Below are 18,942 nucleotides of genomic sequence, written 5' to 3' on the forward strand. Positions count from 1 at the left end.
TTGCCACCTGAGGAAACAGGAGGAGAAAGGAGGAAGTATTATGTCTTTAAAAAGGTACCAAATACAGAAGGAATGATTATTGAAAGGCCACCAAGTTGCTTTTCACAGAAACAGCTAATGAGAAGATTGAATTAGGGGAGAGAAGCATACAGCTCATTTAATGATTACATGGAATTTGTTTTTTACAAGTGCTATTCAAACATTTGGAACTGCTAATATGCAGATAGCTTCAGTCTGAATTACTGAGCAGGCATTCACTAAATATAATTCAGCTGCAGTAAAATCTAATCAGCCCTCGACCACTGACCATCCTTCTCCATAGCCTGTAGAGAGATTTTAGGATGACTAGTTTTCTAACTTAAGCACCTCCACTAAGTGCCTAAAATTAGGTGGGTTGAAAATGGACCTAAGGGACATGCCACGCAATGACAAAACTAGGTTTGAATCTGGAAACTGCCACCTGTAATCCCGGTATTAACTTGTCAGAAACGTGCTATATATGGGTGGGATAAAAACAGTTGTGCTGTTTATGGTCACGTTGTATTTCTACTTAGATGCACTAACTGTACTTAAGATGGCTTTCTGTGGCCATTTTGAACACACTGAATTCTCATTGACATATCTGAACTTTCCAAGTAAACATTCATAGATCTCATTCATCACCTTTATTTGTGATGTCTGGAAGACTTCTTTGTGTTGATCAGCCACTTAGTATCTAGGAGTTAATTTTTCACAAATGGCAATTATGAATTATAAAAGCGACGTAATCTTGGCCAGCTTTTTAAAATTGAAAATCTTTATCTTCCTTTTTTCTTTCATCTGTGACACTAACATTGGGAGAATATCCCATTTTCCATAAAATATGTGGTCAAAAGCCTGGCTTCCAGCAGTGTCAGCTGTGCCCTTTTCCTAAGTCAGTGACCTCTTTCAGGCTAAGCTCTGAAATGAACGTATCACAGCTGTGACTAGCATTTTATGACCTCGCCATGATAAATGGAGAATTAGTCTTGTGTTTCTTTTCCATTCCAGTTAATCATTTTGCAATTTTGAAACAGTAGAGGGAAGTGAATATTATATTCTTTACTCACTTTAGGAAAAGTGATTTCTGCTGAGCAATACCACAGTGTTGGTAACATCACACAAATATGACCATACCTAGGGGCTCGGTAATCTTGGTTCCCAACTTTAATAGTGTTTAATTATATAATTCCTTCAAAATGTAAGGCAAATATTTTACAACACTGGTAACTATTAGTATTACATCATTGGGACGCAGGACAATTACATGTTCTTTTGATTAATTGTATCTCATGTTGTCATATTACAGCAATGTGTCTCTGTATTAAGGATACAGTGAAGAAGGTGACCGATGAAGAGCACAAAGGACAAACTTCACCATTTTCAATTTGCTATTTCAAATTCTCTGCAGTGCTGTCCTTAGCTTTAATGCAGGTGGAGGAGTGACCTGTTACCCAAACTTTCGTGCTGGTTCCTAATTCTGTATCTGATAGCGGTGCTTTTGAAAGCTCATTATCATCTATGAGAGCCTTTTCACACTCTCCAAATACAGCAGTAGGATATTTACTTTGTTGTGTTTTGTGATTTTTTCCAGTAAATTGCTTAATGCTTTATTGCAGTTTGCAGGCAGGGAACTGTTCGTTTTAAGCAACAAATGTTAACTAGGAATGTACTGTTGTGGTTTTGGTTTTTTGTTTGTTTTGGCTAACAGTCTTTGAGAATATTTTTAACTCTATATTAAACATAATTGCCCTGTCTATGGCAAAAAAACCCTCTTTTCTTTGGGCACTTAAGTGTTTTTAAGTCTACCAATTATTTCTAAATTAAAATTGTCCTATTACAACCATTAATGTATTTCCAAATTTCTGCAGAGTCTCTTGCTATATTATTCTTCAGATATGTTTCTTGTCTTTTTGGTTTTTTTCTTCTTCTCCCTTCTGCTTTTGTCTTTTTCTTGACAGCCTGTATATGATTTTTCTCTTTCCCTACTCTTCTTAATCTGTGAAGGACCATCATTCTTTTTCTCATGTGCGTCCATTTTTTTCTGCAGATATAGCATTTCGTTACCCTTCCAAGGAAGGATATTTAAATAGCAAGGTTTTTAATTTTAAAATCTCTCTTGGTTCTTTTTCAGTTTCTGTTTTGGTTTGTGATAAGAAAGTAAGTAATTTCCCTCATTCCCATGTGCTTTAAACCTGTGGACAGTGTTTTTGGATGACTTCTGTCTTTCATGTCAAAATAAAATGAGTTTTTATTCTGATAACATTTCAAACACCCAAATTTGTCATTAGGGAATTCTTCAGCTTTCAAACCTTCCTACAGGATCATTATTTTTCATGATAAATGAGAGTTAAAATCTTCATCAGTTGTGCCTATGCTTGGATATAAGATACAAAGCTGTAACATCTGCTACTTAGAATGATGTAACTGATCTGGTATTTAAAAATTCCAGAGTGAGTAGGTAGTTGTGGGAGATGGTATGAACACTTTTAGCAGGTGCCTTGCTTTCCGGTAACAATAGACCTTAATATGGGATCATAGATAAGTGACTTTTTAGTATTTATTGGTTGATGTTTTCACTAGAGTCTTGTTTGAGTTTCACATTTTTATGTGGTATACAAATATTCAAGCAAGTAAACACTGTTAACAGAGTAGTTAATAGGCATATGAAGTATTGAGCCAAAGCCAGAATTTGCAGTGAGTAAACATGGGGCAGAAATAGGAATGTGAAGGCGAAGGAATCTATTTTGGAGCAGGGAGTTGTTCTTGTGCTTTGAAAATACTCAGGAACACACAACAGGTTTTTTTGAGCTTCACAGCTAAGATTGCTTTGCTGTAGATTTTACAGCTTTCATTGTTCTCTTTATTGAAATAATTTGTTTCCAAAGTTTTATACCACAGATGCTACAATGCATTGCATTTGTTTTTCTTTGCCAATTAATGAGTACTTTTTCGTCATTTGTTACAAGTTTGTTTTTTTCATCTGGAAGTGATCTCATTTACAACACGTGGGAGATCTAAGCTGAAGAGAAAGTGAAAAAGTCATTTCACTTTGAGGATCATATTTGCTATTTTTATTGCAACCAAAGAAAAAAAATCTACAAGAGACAGTATTTTTGTGTCATTCCAGCATTAGTCATAAGAGCTATAGCATGAACTGAAGTCTGCATATACACCTAAAACGTAGCATTTTTCTCTTGTGTGCTGATGCCGTTAAGAGTCCTCTCCTCGCCGCCTCAAATGCAGTTCAGTTCAGCACTGGATGCTGCAGTCTTTGATTGTGGTGCAGGTCACGTAGCAGTGAATGAACAAGATTGCATGAATAATGTGCTTTTTATTCAGCGATTGGATAAAAACGAATGCCCTCAACACCTACGTACATCCAATCTCCACCACTTCCTGTGTGCTTATTCTTCCTGAAGCTTTAATTATTTATCCTTGGAGAGAATTTGACAGTTACAAGTAGTCACGACTCAGCAGGTTAACCCTGCAAACACCAGAACCAATCTCCAAATCAAGTACACTCGAATGTCTCATGGAATCAAATGTTGATTTTGAAGTGATGTGACTCCCAATTAACAGAAAAAAATTGTCACACCTAAATACTTCATATTTTTAAATCTAATACTGTTTTTAATGAAATGAAAATTGGCCTAATATTCTTGCTACTTTCAAGAAGTAGTCTTTGAAGAGTGTGATATGCTCTAAATACTGACATTGACATTCAGCAATGAAAATGCGTTTTCAGGAGAGAATGGTCAAGTAATGGGGAAAGCATCATTAGTTAACAAGCCAAAATAGGGGCAGAGTTTCTCATAATGCATAGTGATGAGAAAAAGAATTGCATTACATAAGGTGTCTGCTGATTTTGTTGCTTGGTCTTGATCAAATGTGTTCAGATTGTGGCAAGACTGTATGCATAATAGAAGTCTGTATATCAATACACATTAAGAGAAAAAGAGCCTTAGAAATAAACTGCTTCTTTATATGTAGAGAAAGGGAGGTAGAGCATGTATGCATGTGTATATATGTATATGAATATGTATACATTTTGTCTACTTGATCTGAGTGTATGAAGATAATCAAAGAAACAATAAAATTATTTTTAATGTGAACATTTTGTTTACTAAAACTATGTGTTATGTGGTTGCATTTTAGATGCCAGTGCTAGGAAGGCCAATATTAGACTACATTACCGTTTCCCGTGCCCTCCGCTCCCCCTGGAAATAGTACCCTGCACAGACTCAGGGTTTTTTTTTTCATACTTATTTTGGGGAGGGCTTCCACACTTTCATATCAAAATTAGCAGTAACAGCAGAGTATCGTTACTCCTGGGGTCCAAAATAAGGATCCAGAACAGCACAGACAAATTTGTGTATGTTTTTACCTGTAGATTGTACCCTTGCTCTGCTGAATAATGTTACTGTGTTATCTGACTGGACTGCATGAATCACAGGAGGTGAGGGCAGAGCTGTCTCTATCATTAGGCTGCATAATGTAGGAGTATGCTCAGCACTGGATGATTGATTTAAGCCTTGAGAGTTACCTAGAAAATCTACACCTGATACAGACCTTATTTATCTCCCCATGCTAAGAACAGACTTGAAAGTGTAATGTGAGGTGGTTTTGGTTTGTGCTTTTGCTTACAAACAGTAAATAATTGGGTGACTGAGTACAGTAGCAATTTACCCAGAGTTGTGACAGCCTCTCTGAATTTTTAAGAAACAGTACGTTTTTTTCTTGAAAGTAACATAGTAATCCCGTGAACAATTAATTCACAGAAGACATCTTCCCTGTGTTATGTGAAAATTTATATATTGACAGTGGTTCCTTTTTAACTTTTGTTCTAGGAATTGTTAACTGTAAATATTAGGGTTAAGCTTATTTCAAGCCTGTTGGTAAACCACAGATTGCGTAGTGTCATATTTAGTGCTGTTGAAATGAATGTGCAACCGTACAGCTAGACCAGTGGTTGAAGTTTGCCAAAATACTGAGGAATCCTGAGTTTTGTATTCTAATCAGTGATAGTAATCATGATTGTGGTGAGACAGATGAACTGAAGTGGTTCTAATTGCTTTGGTATATGGAACTTGGCAACCTGAGATTTTAAATTACTGAGTGTTAGCATGAGAGATATTGAGATAGCCATAAGAAAAACAAGTATACCAAAGTCAATGATGTGCAAAGGTACTATCGAGTGATTATTTTAAGAATTTACGACAGGTCTACACAAAGATATGGGTGAAAGGTAGGTTGCCATATTTTGGGAGATAGGTTAAGGGCATATGAACAGTCTCAGGATTTGGGGGAAAGGGAAATGTGGTCTGAAGCTCCAAACTTAGGTTAGGAAGTCTTTCTTCCTCCTAAATGTAAACACTGTTCTATCGCGTAATACTTTTTGCTGTTATGTGGAGAGAAAAGTGTCTTTTTGCTCCAATACAGTGACAGCAAAACAACTCCTGCGAACCATGTTGACTATATTGCCGATGTCTTTGGCACTGTCTGTGAAGTTTTGCAATGCTGGTAATACATCTGATAATACATAAAACATGTTTATTAAAATAATTAGATTTTAAGAAATACGTGCTAACAGTACGGTCCCTTCCTTTCTGGAGGCATGGGTAGAATTTCACTTTTTCTCTGCCTGCTTACTCCATGAAAAATGTGTCATTACTTAACATCTTTGAAACCTTCCCTTCTCTGTAGCTTCTGGCTGAATTTGGTCAGTGGTTTCATTAACTGTTAATTGACCAATGATACACAGATACTTACAGAGTTACTGAGCAGCTACAGAAGTAACCAAGAAATGGAGACTAGGCTGAAGGGTCATAAACTTGATAGTCACTGTGTATATGTAAATGACACTTCAGTGGTAGTTTCCTAGCAAATAATTTTAATCTACTTTGGCCAAAGTTCTGTTCAAAACAAATTAATTATGGTTTAGAGAAAAATTAGCTTTCTCCAAAAGGCACTTAGCAGCCCTTAAAGAATACTTTCATACTGGTGAAGTTCAATAAATCTTTGGTGATGGCAAATGAATATGCTGCTGGTTCAACTACTGTTTATTTATTAATAAGATTCTGGGCATCCGCTGTACAGAAAAGTTTCAGATTTTATTCCCGTGAAGTAAAAATTAATCTATAAAAGTGAAAATTTGTTGTGGGGAATAGAAAAATGCCTCTTTATTTTTGACTGTTACTATCTATGTTATGAAGAATTTACCTCTTCTTTTAGTCATCCTTTTGATCTGATTGCTGATTCATAGCTTCAGGATAATTTTGTGGACATAATTAAGAATTACAGAAAGATGAGCTGTATGATCCTCCCTACACTGCTCACGCATCATGCTTTTGTTCACTGTGTATCACCTCTCCTGGTATTACATATCCATCCTTTCTCTGAAGTGATGGAAACGCGAATTTCTGCTGCAAAGGACCCCCTCAAAGCTGAGGAAGATGGTGACATATTACAGTCTTGCTTTCTTTCAGGAGCACAAGAAGCTAAAGTAGCAATTGAAATTGCGTTGTTGGTCTGTGCAGTATGCTTCTGAACACGAGACAGGCAGGCAGGACATTGCTACCCTCTTAAAGAGGATTAAACTGTGGTCTTACTTTCTGATGGCCCACACTCATTTCTTGCTGCCATAACATAGCCTTGCAGGAATTTAGATACAAGTGTTTCATTTTCCGGATTCCCTCTTTGAGGTGTGATTTGCAGCCACCCGTACATAATAATGCTCCAGAGACAGACAATGTGCTCTGTAGAAGGGACAAGCTCCTTCCAGCTTCTTTTGCATCTTGGACAGCAGAGGGCAGGTGTTGGTTCTGTGTGACTGAAAGTTTATTGTGTGGAATGCTCGGTGTGTGCATATGATGAAAGTGTCTGTGTGCTAGAAGGAATTACAAAGATGTAGTATAAAGCATTTAAACACAATTTATGCTTTTTTGTGAATATATGAAGTTTTTTCTAGCATAATATTATTTAGCTTTTTATTTAAAAACTTTTGTTTTGACCAAACATGTTAAAACAAAATTAAAACGGTATTGGCAAGGTAAGAAAGAGTGTCAGTCCAGGAACATTGGCTGTTGTCATGGTGGTCTGTGAACATTCACATTGTTATTTGAGTCAGTGCACAGAGGAAAGATGTGTATATTTATTTCTGATAGAAAATTTTGTGCACTAGACATGGCATTCCTAATGTTTGCATCTGAACAACAGATTTCTGCCAGTTTAGGTATGCCGGGCAGGCATATGTTGGTCAGGTGCTGTGCAAAAGCAGGCTTTTAGTATTTACATGGTATTATGTGAAAAATCTTGTTTCTATTGGAGTAGTTTCTTGTGCTTGGGTAGACTAGCAACTTTAATGGGACAAAGCACCACTGTGGCATTGTTTGGTAGTCCTAGAGAGGTAAAGTGCTAAATATTAGTTTAAAGGTAATTGCAGTTCATGGTAGTTGTAATAACAGTTAGAGAAGAGGCTTAACCAGCTGCTTGAGTACATATAATAATTTCATAACAGTATAGATCCTTACTCCTTCCTCTCCTATTTGAAGTGGATAATAACAGCAGACAATCAACATTTATACAATGCTAACATGTTGACTGTAGTGGTAGTGTTCGGTTAGTCTTGCAGGTGTGCCGTTGCTTGTTGAATGGCCTGGAGATAACAGCACTGTTGTTGCCAGCAGGTAGTAAGGCTGGTTGTTTTCAGTGCATCAGCAGGATTTTTCCTTCTGCTATACTTACTGCTGTAGCAGGCCTTCTCAGGCTGTGTGGAGGCTTCAGCATACTTTTTCTTCCTTCTGGAACAGAGAGCTGGGGTCATTGTCTCTGCCAGTGGCATTTCTCCTCCATCTCTTTGTACTGGCATCAGTGCTTCATCAAAGCCCAGTTCTCAGTAAGCACCATGATATGGTGAGCGCCATCAGGCTACAGACTCTCATAGCTGACCATTTCCTCCCATTCTGGGATAGCTCCTCTGACCTTGATACCCATCAAATAGCTGTGTTTGGCCAGTAGGCTTCAGTTTCTGCTTGTCTGTTCAATCTCTGGCCAAGTTTTTGGCTCCAGCCTCTCTTCTGTACATCCTTACTACATGTCTTTGTTGTTACCTGAAATCTTGTCCTCGCTCACGTGCCCAAAGTCCTTTGGAGAACTGATGACCTTCATAATATAGCGGCTTCCATACTTTCTCAACCTTAATTGTACTGAAGCTTCTCAGGGGCTTGTCTTGCTTGAGCAGAAACCCCCAGATTTTATGAGGGTACCTAGAGAAAGTCACTATATACTTCTGTTTTGGCAAAGAAATGCACAAGTTGCTGTGGATGACTATAGAACAGCACACACATCTTCTCCATTCTGCTGCCACTCTAAACTTTTTTTAATCTTTGAGTCCTCTTTAGAGTGAAGGATTCTTGCCACTCCTCTGGTCTGCTTCAGTGCATGGAGTTTCAGAAGGAGTTTCTCAGTCTTCTCATCTGCAGCTGTTTTACTTCTTGCCTTTCTTCACATTACTAGCAATGGAATTTGTAAACTTCTGTCCATTAAGTGATCATGTAAACAGCTATTTAAACAGCTATTTAAATTCTGCCACCCACCTCTGCTTCATTACCAGATCTTTCACAGGTTGGCTATCCTGTTTGCCTATCTAGGTGGTCCGGCTCAAACGTAAGAAAGGCAAGCAACCTAAGGATACATCCTCAATACACACATGCACGTCTGCATACCTGCGCACACGCACATATACACGTGTCTGTGGATGCCTCTTCCTCGTGACTATTCCCAGAAAGAAGTTAACCATCACTTCAGGTCAGATAACAAGCAGCATTAACGTAAACAGGTACAGTGACTCACACCAGCAATTTGTACAAATAATGCAAAAGTACCCCACATCCTGGATTTGCCAGGATGAGGGCTGATGTGAATAACCCTCCACTGGCACTGTTATCCACTGCGGCACAATTGCCAGAATTCTTTCAGTACAAGCCTGATCAGTAATGGCTTTGCTATAAATAGAGCACGGCATGTAACTCTTTGCTTGCCAAGAAAATCTGTGTGGTTTGGTGGCACAAGTTAGTGAGTTGTGTTTCAGGGTGAAGAGTATGCCAGTGGGTATTAGCTGTTTGTCCTGGCCTATGCAATTAATGAATTTCCTCTCCCTTTTCATAGCCCTTGACTTTTTATTCCTACGCTCGCACTGCCTTCCGTTCAATTTGTTTAGTGAATCAGCGTCCAGAACTGATCTGATTGAAAAAAACAACAATTTTTTCTGTGTTATTCTTTAGCCAGATGCCACAGCATACATTTTATGGCAACACAGCAAAGGTGATGCGGTCCATGACAGGAGGGCAAGAGCAGGCTGAACAGCTCTGCTACTGCCACAAAATCTTTACACATACTGCCAGAATTTTGGTCTGATGTGCAACATAAGACAAAGGTGGCCATTTATACCTCTGTTGTTTTTTGGCTCTTTTCATTTTGATCATACTCCTTTAATTAGGGGAGGGGGAACATATGGATTTGGGAAAGTTGATGTTTTTAATGGACTGCTCTCTGCTCAGGCAACATACTATTAGCCCTGCCAGATGCCAAAAGCTACAAAAAAGAGCACTGTGCATTTCTTCTTTTCCATTGCTGTTCTTGCCAGTATTTAGCTACTCTAATAAAAGAGTGGGTACCGGATTATAAATCTTCTCGTGGTGGTAAATTTATATACATACTGTATATGTAATAAATTATTTTTGCTTGCATTTTAAAAGGGAAAATATTAATAAACCAATTTAAATTTTCATAGAAGTGAACATGGTTTTTGAATGGCAGCCAATGAAATATCATGTTTTAATTATCTATACCTCATACACATTTTAATCAGTTTACCTGGAAATCTTGTACAAAAGTTCAGAAACAATTGAAATTCCCAGACTTGCATTTAGACTGTGAAACCTGCAATAAAATTCCACTCCTATTAAAGTCAATAGGAAACTCATCAAGTCAGAACTTCATATACAGCTTTATTTAAAGCAACTTTGCAAACTGTTCCTAGGGACAATAAGATATAAACAGAATAAAAAGAAAGTACTCACACACACACACACAAAATTAACAAAAAAACACCAGAACAAAAATAGACACCTTATTACAAAGTAGAAAAGAGAACAACTGAATTATTAAATGCATCTCATGAATGAGAACCAAAAAGATGCTGGATTACCAAACAAGTAAATGACTAGCTTCCCATCAAAAGAAGACAGCAAAAAGAGTTCTTGCATAATTTGTCAGTGAACTAGTTTGCTATTTTACTCCAATTATTTTGATTCTTTAAAACAAAAACACTTGGAGACACTTGGACGTTAATGCCTATATACCCAGAAGAACTGGGTATATACATTCCCATCAGTATGAGTGCATTGCAGGACCAGAGAGAAGGTTATGGGCCTCTCATTACATTATTCACGGTACAGTACAGTTTGTCAGCCATGTGATAGTTTGTGGACACAGAAGAAAACATGTCTGGGAGGTATTGCTTTGGGAAGCGGGGTCCCTGTCTAGGGTGATGCTCCAGCTGGAGTGTGGCTCCTGGTGCAGAGGGCTGGCAGTAGCTTGGGGCAGGGAGGAGTGCCTGCATAGGACTGTGGCAGATCTAGGCAGCCACACAGACATGGCTGAGCTTTAGATTGTGCTTGGGATATACAGCCTGCTTACACTGCTGCTACTTCTCTTTCTCACCTCGGGCTGGCTTAGAGAAAGCAAGAATTAACTGTAAAAATTTAGGGTTTCGCAAGAGCAGGTCCCAAGTTACAAAGCTGATTTAGTACTGGTTTGCAGATTTAATGCGCTCCCCTGTCTGATCCTGCCTTACAAAAGCTTAGTGTCATGTTCAGATTTGGATATTATCTCAGATCCATCTTTACTCTGAACTTTTATAGTGTGTTGACTTTTAACAATAGGCCCCCAGGAACCACTAATGGAGCACAAGGAGTTACAAGTTTCATTTTCTTCCAACTATTTCATGTTATATTTCACAGAGTGAAAGTGTCTTAAGACAGAATTGTTTCAGTATTTTCAACTAACAGAAAAAACGTCCCTCTTGTTTAAGGTCAGCTTCTGGCTCAAAACCTAAGCATCCACACAGAAATTTGTAGGCGTATTTCAGATCTTGATTTATATTCCACTGATGTAAATTAAGTTGGAAGTTGATCATTAATGATTAATGATCACTGGTTTTGAACAGTAATACTTCCAGCAATATGGTTTCCCAGAGAAATAACTTGCAAAGCCGGAGATAATGCTCCCATTTACTGGTGCAGCCCACCCTTAGCAATAAGGTTGCCACGGGAACAGCAAAACACTGATTGGGTGAGAGAGAAGGGGCGAGAATGAAAGGGAGATGGGGGCATTTTACAGCAGGTTTTTGTCAAAATAAATCAACTAGAATCTGTTAAGGGTCCGGGGGAGGGGGGGAGTGGGGGGGGTGGGCAGGGCATGCTTGTGTGCTAGTGGAGAACCATACCCTCTGTCTACAGGCCTTGTGGTTTTTTTATGGTGGCTGGGGTCTTTTTTGCATAGGACAGTAAACTGAGGTCTGATGCAAACACCCAGTATGGAGAGAAAAAAAAAAAAGTAAGTGATGTCAGCCCTATGGTTTTTTCCTGCAAAATATTTTGAAGTAGAGGTATATAGCCATAGCTCCTTTTAATGACACTGATGGAAACCTCAGTGTCTTTCAATATTTCTGTCAGTTATGCAGTGAGTCTCTCTTGAAATCACAGGAGCATGTAACTGAGCTCTGTGTGCAGAAGTATCAGAGACACAGAGGTAGACAGAGTATGATGTATTAAGTATGTACAAACAGAATAGATAAATTATTTAGAAATATTTTTTTATTGAAATAGCTACACACCTTCATAAGGAGGTTAGATCATAATGCTTTTTAGCTTGTCGTGATGTTATCTTGCTTGTCTGTAACTACATCGTCTGAGGTATCGCATAAATAAAGCTGGATTAAGCTGATTAATGCATGGATAAAAGATTGCTGGTATATATCTAGCTCATGCGAAGAAAGCTGGTATTTTCCCTTGTCAATTAATTAAGAGAAGAAGTGTCCCCACAGGATATTAGAAGCCTTTGTACTATTGAAAAGCTATTATTATTATTATTATTATTATAGGAATTGACCATTTGTGATATTAAAGATCCTACAAGAGAATTTACTAAAGCAGAGCATTAACACTTATGTCCATCATATTACAATGTGAGGAATAGCATCCTATTTCCTGATGGTTTACTGCATTATAGTGGCATTAATTGTTTAGGGCTTATTGTAAACAGGAGTGTCAACTACGATGGCCCTATTGTTGCTCTGAAATGCAAGTCTGTTCCCAGTGTGCAGTAAGCCAATCTTCTGCACTGAGGCGAGATACTGTTTTATTACAGAGTTGCACAAGTCTGGATGCTAGCAAACAAAGCTAGCATACTGCAGTACAAAGCTACAAACGTTATATAAAAAATCTTATCACACTTTCCCTACCCAGAGGGCAGATCCGTATAGAAGATTTGCTATACAATTGCATATGCATTACCTAACTTATTTCACTACTACACACGCTCTCTGTGGAAGGGTCTTTTAGTGAGCCTAGGTCTTTCCCTTGGGGGGTGTGATTTTAGTAGCATAATGAAGGTAGCTCACTTCTAGGGCAAGGCTAAAGACGGTAAGAGCTGACTAACCAGAGTTTAGTATGAACAAGATAGTCTAAGTACATATGGCTTGCATCTTGAACATAGGATGTTCTTTGTTTTGTCTTTCCCAAGGCTGACTCCCTTGATTAGAAGTCCCTTCATTCATCATTCTTGACAACTCTAGAGGGTCAGCTTGACCCAGACTGTGTGTACATATTTGTTTAACAGATAGTTAACCACTAAATCAGATTTCAGCACTAAATCAGAGTTCAAGAATTTGGGAGTTTAGACAATGCTGTGGCTACTTTTTGTGTGCTAAAATTAAAACTGATACCAACATCTGTATTTAAGTTTGTCTGACATATTCACTGTTTCTTATAAATTAGCTAACCCAAATTCAGTTTGAATTTTTTTCCCCAAAGTCATTGTCTTTTAATGATTTTTAAATATATTTATTTATATATTATAATAATTATATATAAGTATATATTATAAATAATAATAGTAATAATAATAAAATAATTCAAATATAATATTTATATTTAAAATTAAAATATGCTCATTTTAAAATCATAGAATGGTTTGGGCTGGAAGAGACCTTAAAGGTCATCTAGTTCCAACCCCCCTGCCATGAGCAGGGACACCTTCCACCAGACCAGGTTACTTAAAGCCCCATCCAGCCTGGTCTTGAACGCTTCCAGGGATGGGGCATCCACAGCTTCTCTGGCCAACCTCTTCCTGTGTCTCACCACCCTCATAGTGAAGAATTCGCTCCTAATATCTAATCTAAGTTTATCCTCTTTTAGCTTAAAACTACTCCCCCTTGTCCTATCATGACATGCCCATGTAAAAAGTCCCACTCCAGCTTTCCTGTAGGCCCCCTTTAGGTACTGGAAGGCTCCTATAAGGTCTCCTCAGAGCCTTCTCTTCTCCAGGCTGAACAATGCCTCTCTCAGCCTGTCTTTTTTTTTTTTAAATTCTCTTTAGTCCACAAGGAATTTTACTACCACTGGGCAGAAGCTGTGGAAATGCAAATAGCCTTTCAGCTGAATTTTGACAGTTTGTAGCACTTGTTTGTATAGAGTACATATTTAACCACACTGTGTTACTGGAACTAGATATTTTTACTGCTCCTGATTATATAGTTAATACTTCTCTAAACATAGGTCACTAAAAGTCATCTTTTTTGCATGTGGGAGAGTTTCCTATTACAGGCCATGGAATGCAGCAGTTGCATTGCCGTCATTTCCTCTTGATGGTGGTCACATCATCTCACCTGATTTAGGTTGTGTATTGAGAATGTCTCCTACCTTTGCATGTGCAGCAATTTAAATCCTTTTAAACTGAATCCTGACAATGGAAACAAAAGTGTCATTTCTCCCCTTTCCTCCCTCTAATCTTGCCCCCCCCCCCCCCCCCCCCCCCCCAGTATCTTTTTTTTCCCCCTACCCTTTGCTGTTAATAGAACTTACTTGGTTCTGAAATACATGCTGCAAAGGTAAAGATACAGAAGGAGACACAGGTGGCACCAAGGATAAGCCCCTGAGAGCTGCTTGGAGGGAGAAAAGGAGAAACAGTCACATGAGACATAGACTGTGTCAGGGTCAGAGGAGGATCCATGATAAAAGAGAACTGAAAAAACAACGGAGCAAAAATCTGGAAAAGAGTGAATGGCTAGAGACGCCAAAATCACCAGTAGTTCATAAGAAAAACTGTGCTTAGAGGAAGTGTACAACCCCTCACTGTGCGTGTATTGCTAGGATTATGCATTATTTTGCATTTATCAACATTGGATTTCCACCTGCCATTTTATTAGAGGCAACAACGAACTCATTGTTTGGCGGACGTTTGTTACTTATGGTGGCAGTGTCTGGCTCATATCCCTGCGGAAAGAAAAGCAAAAGGCTAATTTTCAAGTTGGATCCACTTTACTAGCTGACCTAGCATAGGTGCAGATAGAGAGATTAGAGAGATACGGCGGTTTGAATGTCAGTAGTGCTATAATAATAGTAGTTACAAGCTTGTTTAAGGTTGGCATCGTATAGTCAGTGTGTGAGCTACAGGCATGTTGGAAGTGCCAGAGACACTAAAATGCTCTGGGAATAGCTAGAATTCCCTAGAATAGCTAGAATCCTAATTTTAAGTCCAGTTTCTGCCTATTACAAAGTCCCCTAATTTCTTTCATTATTTCCTGGAGCTGGCTTTGAACCTGCTGCCTGTAGGGCAAAATCATCTACTTTTTCTAGTCCCAAGAACTATAAAAGGCAAGGTTTTAAAATGTTCAGTTCTCCCAGTTTAGGGCCAGATTCGTAAAGACCAGTTCCCAGTCAAACACTGAAATGAGCACCAGGTTTCAAGCAGTGGGTAATTCAGTGGCTGCTACTCCTTTTCAGTGTCTGATGTCAGATTTCCAGGAGACCTCAACATCCACTGGATATCTTGGTAGGGTTTCTGTGTCCAGTAAAGCCGTGTCAGAAATTAGTCCTTTTGCAGTGCTCTGGGAAGCTTTTATCTTGTAGCTTTCCATCTGCCTCTCTTTCAGATGATCATATTGCTTTTAAATATCTACTCTGCTAATAGAGTAAGTAAGTATATGCATTTTTTTTTTCAAGCAGTGCTTTGTGGGGTTTTGTTTCTTTGGTGTTTTTGGAGGGTTTTTGGCTTTTTTTTTTGTGGTTGGTCTCTTTGTTTTTTGGGTTTTTTTGTATCGGGGGTCTCTGGAGTCAAACCTGTAAAATCTGTGAATCTGCTGGTGCACAGAGAGAGCAATTGAACATCAAACAAAATGTGCACATTCATGTTCCCATCCTGGATGTAAATGAACCGGCTGAATGAACACGTCAGGGAGATACCCAGACCTGACTCCCCGGTTTTCCTCACCTGCCGCCCCTGAGGACGCCCCATGCATTTCTCCAGCGACACCTGCTCTTCCACAGGGGCTTTGCAATCCGCCCCCTTCTGCTCAGACGCGGGCTTCATTTTCTGGTGCTGCTGCAAAAAAGGTGCCGCCTGTGCTCGAAATGGGATCTTCCACTATTTAGCAAGGCTTTGCTGAATGAGTCATCAAAGCTGGCTGGTATTGGCTGGGCTGGTGAGCACCCAAGGGATTGCCTGGCAGAGGCTGCGAGGCCTCGCTTCATTCACAGAAATGTGGGGATGCTAGCCAGCCCTTTCATTCACACACACAGAATCTCATTCACATTTTGCAGTTTCGCTAGCCGCTTCTAATGAAGAGAGCCGTTTGGGAACAATAGGGTTTTCTGGGCAGTAGAGACACATAAAAATAGGCTATCGTGTGTATATTTGCTGTTGCTATGCTAGGAGGATGAAGAGAGGAATGAATGCTCTGTGGATGCTATAGCAAGTTCGCAGTGTGGTGATGAAAGGCTATTCTGCAGATCACTAGAAACCTGCTTTTACACTGACTAGGATATTGCCATTACTCATCACTGCTGGGATAAGAGGTGCTGACTTAATTTAATGTGTCACGAATATACTAATTAAATACCTGTATTTGAGCTGGTTGTTTCACTGTATTTGCACTTTGTATACTGCAGCCTTTAGTCATGGGAGAGGGAAGGAATTCCATCGGATTTTTCCTTTAAATTGTGCTGCAGTTAGTGATTTGTTTAGAAAAATAACTGCACTATACAACTTCTCTGGTCTGATTTTGTTTATAATGCAGTATATTGTCCTACATCCAAAAGATGTTTTGCAAGGAAGATCAATTTCTAGAAAAGAGCCATATGGCTTGTGATGGGCATTGTGTATCACAATGCTGTACACATTTTGTATTTAAAAAAAAATGTAGGAGAAATGAAATATCTGTTTTCTGCATGTTTTGCTACTTCTCGGATCAAGTGTTTGTGGCTTACATTTATGTTTAGTAAGATCTGGTGCATTTTTTTTTTATTTTTCACTGCAGGATGTCAGTTTGCTGCTGCCTGGACTTTTGAATATTCTTTTAGGTTTTTTTCAGGTTTTCAGTATTAAATAAAACATTCCAGTGAATTGAGGGTATTATTCTTGTTTTTCTTCAGAGTGAGTATCAGTGGTGAAAGAAAAAACATCTGTTAAGCCTGTTGTTGGGCATCAGAAAAATACTTTTCTTTACACATAGGTACTTAATGTAATTCCTGCATTAAAATAGAAGGTTGTTGTAGAGTAACAGGGGAGAAGGATTTCTCTGTATATCAAAAATTGAATGTAACAGTTTCTGTAAGAGACAGCATTGACACAAAGGCACTAGTAAAGTCTGTTAGGCTGCTTCTGTGGAAGAAAATGTGTATATTCCTTAGTTCTGTCATCTGTTCTGAAAACCTTTAAGGTGCCTGTGTTTTGCTGGAGGGGGTGTGGGGGGTGGGCAGGGGGAGGTGTATATATGTGTAATTATCCAGGTATTTGCTATCTAATTGTGACTTCTTTATAGATTCCCAAATATGTGAGGTGGAAGAACATTTAAACAGAAGAATGAAGTGTGGTGGTGTTTCATAAAGGCTGTTAATTCAGTTTTAAAGGTAATTGCCTTTGGTACCAAAAGGGTGGGGGGAGGGGGTGGGGTGGGGTGGGGAGGAGGAATTAAAGGTTGGAAGGAAATACCTGTTTGAGAAGATAGGAAAAGGAAATTTGAGAATTGATTGGTGCTAGCATGCTCTAAGTGGGTGGATGGTTTTTTTTTTTCTTTTTCTTTTTTTTTTTTTTTTTTTTTTTTTTTGCTACAGGAAGTGATTTGCAGTGTTCACTGAGCCTTTTGTTGAAAAGGGTCCTTCTCATTTGTGTGAGTCATGCTTTTGCTGTGAGCGAGTTGGCAGCTCTAAGCAGGACTGGGATCTCTGTCACAGAAAACTGTTACTTCACCCAACCTTAACGGGGAACCATCAGAAATTTCTTAAAAATATATTTTTTCTTGTTCTTCCTTATACTCTTTTTTACCCCAAAATCTTGTTATCCGTCTGTGTTGTTATGAATCGCCTGCTATGTTAGCACAGACATCTCCTGTGTTGGCATCAGATTTGCCAGAACATATGCAGGAAACCAGATAGAAGGGCATGCTTCAACGTACCAAGTATAACCGCTTCAGGAATGATTCAGTGACATCAGTTGATGATCTTATTCACAATTTGTCCATGAACAGCAAGGTCTCAGCAGTTGCTACGACTTCAACAGCATCTTCGTACCTGGTCTCACCAGAGGTTCCCCGCAAGGACCAAGAAGATGGACCCACCACCCTATGTAACCTCATCCATAAAGTGTCCCACTTGAAACTCTCTAACACAGGCAGCCTTTTGGGTATCAAAAACCTCTCCTCTGCAGTAAAGGAACTTGCTGTCTCCAGGTTGCAGGGAAGCTCGAGTGCTTCTAGCTCAGCAGCAGGGGCTTCAGACAACACATGTAACCTTGTCTCTGCCACTTCGTGTTCTCAGCAGGACGTGAGCAAGATGAGTATGGGGAAAAAAACACGGTCAGATGAAACGCACCCGGGAGGTGAAGACTGGAATCAAAGTAGCAGCTTTGTCAATAAACCCTCTCAAGGATGGCTGCACTCGAGTGAGAAGATCCTGGGACCTGGTGTGACGTACATTGTGAAGGTTGGTCTGATTTATTCCATTCTCTGTTTTTATCAATGAAAAATTTTCTGCTGGTTTTGGTGACAGACTAGACAGGCTGAAAGGATCTCTATTTGTATATTCTTTTTTTTGTGCATAGTGCATGGTATATAAATGCAGGAGGGCAGGGCTGGCAAGCTTGGTTACTTTGTTAAATTAGAGCAAACCTGCAGATAGGTTCTTTGTCAGGTAATGTTGTACACTGTGTAAAAATACTGTTCCTAAGATAAAAGCTGGGTTTAGCTGAATTTAGGTTTTCATTGTAATCTGGCATACTGTATATATCTTGGATAGGTTTCAGTATGTCTGGTGCAATACATAGGAGGAAAGAAAGTCTCCTTGATATGTGAAGAACTGTTAATCTTGCATGATATTTCAGTTTGAAAATACCTCTAAGGACATGTGTGTTTTTAAAGCAAAATTGTATTTGAAATCTTAAAGCAGTAAGGCACAGAGCGCAATTCTTACTGTGTTCCACAAATAGAAATACTGTTGTGGGTAGAACAGGAAAATGCAGCTTGTTTTACATAACGAGAATTCAGCCACCTCAAATGTTATTGCTCTTTTCAGTTCATTGATAGAGCATGTCAAGAGAAGAATATCCTAAGTTTACAGGGTAATATTTCCATATGCTTTGAAAGTA

The 18,942-nt window shown here is 38.9% G+C and overlaps 1 protein-coding gene across 4 annotated transcripts in view; it reads left to right on the forward strand.

The window, feature by feature from the left end:
- Positions 1-18,942, forward strand: part of SHC3 (SHC adaptor protein 3) — a 110,954-nt gene that overhangs the window by 27,118 nt on the left and 64,894 nt on the right. For 2 of the 4 annotated variants that reach the window (XM_040580366.1, XM_040580365.1), the window contains exons 2-3: positions 17,123-17,210; positions 18,120-18,281. In XM_040580366.1, coding sequence (XP_040436300.1) covers positions 18,132-18,281 — 150 coding nt within the window. In that variant the 5' untranslated portion in view covers positions 17,123-17,210; positions 18,120-18,131. Of the gene's footprint in view, positions 1-17,122; positions 17,211-17,454; positions 18,282-18,942 lie in introns of those variants that run through there. The other 2 variants (XM_040580367.1, XM_040580364.1) reach the window with 2 other exon arrangements.

The sequence above is a fragment of the Falco naumanni genome, chromosome Z (genome assembly GCF_017639655.2).
Source record: "Falco naumanni isolate bFalNau1 chromosome Z, bFalNau1.pat, whole genome shotgun sequence".
Lineage (NCBI taxonomy): Eukaryota > Metazoa > Chordata > Aves > Falconiformes > Falconidae > Falco > Falco naumanni.